The following is a 7,446-nucleotide window of genomic DNA, read 5'->3' as shown; positions in this document are numbered from 1 at the left end:
CGGTGTCCTCGGTCGTCTTGGTGGCCTTGCGTTTCCCTTTCCCTAGCTGCGGGACCTCGTCCTCCTCGTTCTCTTCCTCGATGGCTTTCTCGATGCCGCGCTGGATCGCGTCCGCTGTGTTGCCGAAATATGGTTAGTGGTTGTTCATAACCGCACATACGGCGACTCACCAACACATTTGGGCATAAAGAACTGGGTGTGCATTTCTTCCTTGCTGAACGCGATGTTGCTCATGTTCTTCTCGTTGAGGTCCATCGAGAGGGGACGGTAGATGATAATGGGCTTGATCTGAGGACTGCGCCAGACACGCCCTATGAACTGGCGATCGTCCTGGCCAGACCACATGATAGACTACCGATATTCAACGGTTGGGGCCACCAATGGAGCAGATAGCGACTCACGAAAAACACCACGATGTTGGCGCAATCGAGGCTGAGTCCGACAATGCCGACCGACGTCACGATAAGAACGGTGGGCTTCGCGTGCTCACGAAACGCCCGTAAAACATCAGCACGCTTGGAAGAAGACATCCCACCCGACAAAACGTAGGGCGTTATACCTTCCCATTCGAGCACCTAATGGATGGGATGGGTTAAGTTATTAGTTACGTTTGCGTAGGCCGCAATTGTCCGGCCGGGCTGCCCACCTTCCTGAGCAACGTCTGCTGCGCTGCAAAGAACACGTACACCACCAGCTTGTCTGGAGTCGACGTGTCCCACAGAGAGGCCTGCTCGCTGTCTGGAGGCAACTCTGGCGAAGGCTGCCTTTGCGGGTCTTCATCCGGTCCTTCAGGGAGCGCTTCAGACGTGCGGGAGATAAATGCCTTGCGATCCGGGATGAGCGTGTTGTTGTAAATATCCCACAATTCATCGCCCTCCCGGATCGTGTTGCCGTTGGTAAAGCTGTTGACCAGAGGAGCAGCACCAGGGGTTATGATATGGTGCTTGATAATCGTGACCGTGGCGTCGAGCTTCGTGGATGGGGAAGCGCGGTACTCCTCGAGGGACTGAGGTCCTTGCCACGTTGTGTGCTGCTCCTTGGCCACCGACCGCTTACCCTTCCTGGTTATGACCCTATCAATGTCCTTGTCCACATGGTAATAGTCTGGATGTGCGAGAATCTTTCTGACCCCCAAGTAGAAACGCTGAAGATACCGTCAGTAAAAAGCTAGCCAAATCGAGAAGTTAATTCTAGGAGGACGTGCAGCGAGGACACAAAATTCTGTCCCCACGGGCGAACACTATCGCTGAGCAATCATCCGAGCAGCATAGCTCCCAGTAAGTGCCCGCCAGTGGCGACCACCAGTGCGGTTACAGTACGGTGCTTACTGCATCAGCCGGGATGAGTGGACTGCCTGACCGCCGCTTGGCTATCCGTCTCACGGCTCGCGAGGGTATCCCGCGCGCCGTAGCCGCCACTGGCTAGCAGCGAGCAGTTGGCACTGTCGCCTAAAAAGGACATCAGGCAAACAGCGCAGTCGCAGTACTCACGTTCTGTTCTAAGCCGGTGGCTCCGGCGGAATCCTCCGCGAGCTCCTGAATCGCCGTATTATCGGCGTCGTTGAGCTTGAGGAAGAGGTATCTGTCGAAAGGCGGTTCCGCGCCCCATATCTTGTTTCCTTGGTAGTCGAGGTTGTCGATCGTTTGCCGTATCGCGTAGCCAGTGAAGATTTTTTGAAGGTCTTGGATGCACTCCTTGTTGGCCTTGTCGAGCTCGCTGGGGCCTGAGCCGCGGCCAAGAAGAGCTCGAGCGCGGTCCACAGTCACCTCTCCCCTGATCTCGTCGCGCTGCCTCTTATCTTGCCGCTTGGCAGCGTTGATCTTGCGCCTGAAGTCCTGCCAAATGGCGGCGAAGGAGCAATGCTTGATGAGCATGATTTTGCCGATGTTGAGGAGGTCCTGAAAAGTTCGCAATGGTATAATTAATTTAACTAACCGCTGTAGAAAATGTGACACAAATCTCACTTGCGGCCGAGTAACCATCAGAGTCGCGGTTAAAAGAACCGCTGAACCCACAACTCGCAACATCGCAATGAATGCGTTCAGCCGCTGGCTGCTATTGCGGACGTCGTGGATCTCGTCAGCTATGAAGAGGCCAACTCCGGTGTGGTAGAGCGTCGGCAGGTCGCCAGGTCTGACGACGTCCTCTTTCGACTTCACCGCGGCGGCGGCATTGGACCAAAGAGCCTATTGTGATGTAGTATGTTTGATGGGACACACAGCAGAAAACAAAAACAAACATACCGCCCGAGTGGCAAGAATGACCCGAGTGAAGCGCTTCGTGGACATCTGTTTCCACGCATCCCACCACTCTTGACACTTTTTCCGATTGTATTGACCGGTGTAAATCACAATGTCGACCGCGCCGTACTTGAGCCAACGTTGAAGCTCGTCCAGCCATTGGTTGAAGAGCGAGGGTGGAACAACAATCAGCACTGGCCCGTCCTTGAGCGTGCCCTTCGTCTTGTTCTCTGCCACAGTAAAAGCGTTAGAATGCAAAAATGAAAATGAGGTTTCTCTGAATATCTGCTCGCCAGTGGCGGGCGCATTAACGGCTCTTAAACGAATCAGAGCTCGATCAGTGGGGCAGTTAGAAACTGCCCGCCGCTGATGGGTAAACCGTGGGAGAGCGGACCGCACTGCGATGCGGCCATGTAGTGCAGCCTGCGCAATGGGCACTAATGCCGGGGTGCCCGCCAGCGGCGACCGCGTCCGCTACTCCAGACAAACAGTTTCCTTCAGCGACCCAAAGTGGTAGCTGATGCTCGCCGCTGGCGGGCGAGCTTGCGCAGATGTACCGGCAGTGAAAGGGACTACGTGACTCACTGAAGACGCCGAGGTGCTCGCCGTTCTTCTCGATCGACTGAAGCGACATGATACGATACGCGATGAGAGCAATGACTTGCAGCGTCTTCCCGACACCGACTTCATCCATGACGAGGAGACTCTTGTTGTCGAACACGGCCTCCACAAGCCTGCAGAGTCCGACAAGTTGGTGCCATTTGAGGTTGCAGGGGAGCTTACGCTCCTCGGGGCATTCCAGGTGGTTTGTCCATGTCGTATACAGAAGATAAGGATCGCGCCAGTCTGACAGCGGCACGAGCTTTTCATCCATGATTCCCAAGTACTGCCAGAGCTCCGTAGGGTTCTTGTGCGTGAGGTGTTTGAGCTCGGCGTCGAGGTTCCAGTCCGCAAGGATTGCCCGGTCCCCTTCAGCGAACGGCAAGTCCTCGCCGTCCTTCTTGTAGTGGTCCAGCGCGTCATTGATCTCGTTCTCGATGTCGTCGACCGCCTCCTGGCTCATCATCTGCACAATAAGACGGTGCGTGTCACTTGAGAGGGCTTAAAATTAACGGAGTCAGCTACTTTTAATCAAACACAAAAGAGGTCGGTCGAACCGCTGCTGTGTTTGCCCTCCATGGAACTCTGCACCGCTCTGAGAACATCTGACAGCTTCTCGTTCTTCTCAATGTCCTCTTCGCGGCGGGTTTGGAGACGGGCCTTAATCAGGCGATTGCTGCTCCGTGTGAAAACGCGGAGAGTCTTCGAAATCTCGCTCTGCTTGAGTGAACGATTTTTGAGCTCTGAAACGCAGTGTCACATGGTATCGGTCAAATTCAGATGTGCCGCGATTAACAAGTAACCACGCACGGTTCTCAGACGCAGCGACAGTTTCCTCGAGCGAGATGATTGTCTTGAGGGCTCGCTTGGCGTGCGTCTTCTGTCTGGAGAGAATGACAGTGAGCAGCGCGATCACCCACTCCCTCTCTTTGATGTTGAAGATCGTCTTTCCGGCGTACTCTTCGTCGAGGAGCTTTTCGAACAACGTAGCTTGGACCTGCCCAGCGATCATTTTGATGTCGACGTCGACCTAATAAAGAGTCGTGACTGTCAATAACGCTACGTGCAGAAATCAGACGTACGCTGTCAATGTCCCGCGGGTCGTCAGACTGCTTGAGATGCTCCCAATAGCCAACCCGGGCGTCATCAAGTACCTCCTGAACAATCGCCCCAACCGACCACGTACTCTGCGACGTCACCTTCTTCTGCCATATTTGGATTGTTTTACGAGCGTGCTCGTCCCCCTCCTTGTTGTTCTTGCCCTTGCCCTTCGAGCGGCAACCCCAGATAGCCTCCGCTTCGTCTTTGCCCTTGGCACCCCGCACCCGCTCGACGAAGTCCTTGATAGCGGCCTTCTGCGCCGTGCTCACGACCATGTCGAGAGCGGGGTCATGGTTGTCCTCCCAGATTGGCACCGCAACCCCACTCTTCTGCTGCCAAACATTCTTGTCCCACGGCAAGGCGAAAATCAAGAACAAAGCCCACGTTGCGCCCATGTTGTTGCTGTTGCTGTTGCTGTCGACGATTTACAGAGCTGAGGAGGATGTGTAGCAAAGCCACGTAACCACCCAGCCAGTTCTATATAACCCCCAGGCAACTGCCTCGAGGACAGATCTCGGCTGATCATAAACTTTCTCTAGCATGTGTCGCTTCTAGCTCGGGAGTAATATGGATTGTTGAGAGAAGCAAACACCCTGCACGTTGAAGCAGCCGGTAGACTGTGACAGAATTGCGCCACCATCATTAAGCGGGATGATCTGCGACGGCTAGCTGATTTGGAGACAAGATAAGACCGGTCGCCGCTGGCGGGCGCACTGCGCAACGACCACGCGCTGCTTATCACAGGTGAGCAGCCAATCATCGCGTGCATGTTTCGTCCCTTAGACGGCAGGCGCAAATGAAAAGGCACATGCCGTCTGCTAAGCTCTTTATAGAGACCGGCAACTCCGATCGGGACATACGATCTACTCGCTAGCGGCAGCCGCATAACACACGTGCTCAATGAAGCGCTAGCGACTCGTGTAGCCAGGATGGCGACGTGCTCTTCCTGCTAGTGCTGATAGCGTGGCACTCGGTCACTAACGGATCGGCTTCACCGGTCTGCGTATGCGCTCCGCTCGCCAGCGGCGACCACACCGCGTACAGGCACAGCCAATGGCCAACGGACCGACGAGGACTAGAGATCGACGGGGTGTGCTCGCTAGTGGTGGCCGTACAGCGCAGTGACGCCACCAAAGCCGAGCTGTATGCCCGCTCTGGCCGCCAGCGGCAACCACAAAATGCACAGTCGTTGTCAAATGTCAGCAGACCCATTCATTCAAGACACTGGCGCGTTCTGGCCGCCACCGGCGACCATGCTGCCACGGCGCGAATCCTGTGACTTAGTCATCCGGTGCGGGACCGTAAATTTGGCGGGGTTCAGCTCTGCTTCCTGGCCGACAACGCCAACATTGTAATCCTTACCACAGGCATCATTTACTTGTTGCGGCCATCTCATCAGCTGATGACACGACCTTGCTTGCCGCTGACCAGCACTCTGCTGTGAATCAACAGCATCAAATGTAGCCTGGTACCCAGGATTGTCACCATTACACGGCTCACAGCGAATAGCAAGAGATAGTAGGCAATATTAACTGCCTTTGGCGCAATATATAGCTTGCGGACTAGTTTCAGTAACCGGGCTTCATCCACCACCGGTGTGAGGGGTAAATTTGATAAACACCGACGTACAAACTAGCGGCCAAAAGTTATTAGATGGAATAGCACTGATATAAGCAAGCACTCAGTCCAAGCAAGCAGATAGAAACCTATAAACTATGAACTATGAGAAAAGGCGGGCAAAATAAAAGAGCGTGATTTGTACGACATGAATAAGAAGTCGAGTAATCCTGGTAAGACACGTGAGACCAATAACAAAAGTCGAACCCAGAGAACGTACGATTGGTGCTATTAGTGTAGCCTGAACGCAGGTGCAACACCGAATACTTCCATGTCGAAGACAGCGCCTGAGGAAGCGAGCGCGGCGTGCTCAGCGTGATCGGAAGCCGTCGTGGGCTGTAAGGCTTGTTGGCGCGGGGGCAGAGGAAGCGGGGCAGGACGTCTGATATATTTTGTGCACGGAGTGGCAGTCCACTTCCATGCCGGAGAAGCAATGGCAGATGGCGGTGAGATGTCACGAATGCGGAAGGTAAGGAATACGGTGAGTTCCCAGCCGACACGTGATCCACAGACTTCAACTGTGACATGACCATCCCAGAACACCTTGAATCGAACTATCTGCCCCACTAAGTTGATCCATGTGCGCTGAGGGCGAGAGCGGCAGCGGCCCATCCATAGGGATATGAAGTCTCCTTCGCACAGGAGCCCTCACCAACTACCGTCCAGTTTGGCAAAGACATTCTCATATTGACTGAGATAGGTGTCGACATAAACACGCTGAAAACCGAGTCCTGAGGTAGTGGAAATGTCGTGTGACTGTGCTCGCTGGGAAAGAGTGCGAGAGTCGATGAACGCGTGCATTGCGTCGTATTCCACGCGGTTGTGGCACTTGATGCGACGAGTGACTCCAGGCCACCAGTCAAAACTCGGTCGATCGGCGGAAGGAGACCAGCCAAGCTGGACATCGGCATCGAAAGGAGTGAAAGGCAGCGGGCGAAGAGAGCGAACGGCTTGCATACTTGTGAGTAGAACAGAAAATAGGGAAAATATATCACGGGACGGCAGTATGTATATACTCGGGGAGAAAAAGAAATCAAGGGTCGAGGTGACGGACATGATGGGCGAAGCACGACAAGGAATGATAAGCAAGAGCGGCTGAGAAAAAATTGTGAAAACCACGTAATATTAAGCGTATGGTAGCAGTGGCGAGCACTAGTGGCAGCCACAATCAGCGCGAGCCGTAGACGCCACTCGCACACGAACTAAACAACGCGCCTGTTCCTGGCTCTGTCAAAGCATAGATGCAGAGGGTAGCACCAGCACACGCCACCAGCGTTCGCCGTGTCCCGTGTTATTACTCAGTAAACCGTATTTAAGCGGTGTTGACTGCATCTGTACAGTGACAACAAACATCGCAGCTTGATCCACAGGTGTAAGAAACATACCTCCACTGGTCGCCCTGCACCGGCCGAGAACACTGTGGCGTATTCTTTGATTTTCCCAATCGGAAGTAAGCAGCCGCCACGCGCATGAGCAGCGCATCTTCGCAGGTCGCAGACGATCGTTAATAACGGCTGAATTACAGTACGTGAATTAATTAAATGTACATGTATGATGGCGTAGTGTTGCCGCCGACATAGAGCGACTGCCAATGGCGACCACATTTGAGCAGCAGCAACAAATCATGTTTGGCTTTGCGAGGCGATGCGTGGTCGCCAGTGGCGGGCACTATCAGTCAGCATTGTATAAAATCCGATTTACGTGCATTCCTTGAGTGGTGAAAAGACTGTGTTCCCGGGAGAGCGGCAAGAGAAGAGCGGGGTGTATTGCAGCTCATCTTAAACTCCGCTATCTAATTATCTGGATCATTCCCATGCCCTTGCTCGCAGTAGCTCGCGGCCTCAAGGTCTCCAATCGGCTGCTTTATGACGCCAACACTGTACCACTC

General features: G+C 54.1%; 2 protein-coding genes across 2 annotated transcripts; both read right to left on the bottom strand.

The window, feature by feature from the left end:
- Positions 1-55: 55 nt before the first annotated feature.
- PHACADRAFT_202111 (uncharacterized protein) lies at positions 56-4,336 on the bottom strand (the record flags this gene model as incomplete). Its single annotated transcript, XM_007402369.1, has 11 exons — positions 56-114; positions 171-351; positions 402-575; positions 647-1,144; positions 1,491-1,898; positions 1,965-2,186; positions 2,244-2,470; positions 2,826-3,341; positions 3,398-3,583; positions 3,651-3,870; positions 3,923-4,336. Coding segments are annotated over 11 exons (3,105 nt in total), but the record flags the coding sequence as incomplete, so codon positions are not given.
- A 1,453-nt stretch (positions 4,337-5,789) lies between these two features.
- PHACADRAFT_107707 (uncharacterized protein) lies at positions 5,790-6,515 on the bottom strand (the record flags this gene model as incomplete). The annotated part of the gene is given in 2 exon segments (XM_007402368.1): positions 5,790-6,205; positions 6,218-6,515. 2 exon segments carry the CDS (start codon positions 6,513-6,515, stop codon positions 5,790-5,792), a joined length of 714 nt encoding a protein of 237 aa, XP_007402430.1.
- Positions 6,516-7,446: the final 931 nt, after the last annotated feature.

The sequence above is a fragment of the Phanerochaete carnosa genome (assembly GCF_000300595.1).
Source record: "Phanerochaete carnosa HHB-10118-sp unplaced genomic scaffold PHACAscaffold_123, whole genome shotgun sequence".
Taxonomy (NCBI): Eukaryota; Fungi; Basidiomycota; class Agaricomycetes; order Polyporales; family Phanerochaetaceae; genus Phanerochaete; species Phanerochaete carnosa.
Note: the sequence above shows the minus strand (reverse complement) of the source record. Positions and strands in the feature narration are given on the sequence as shown.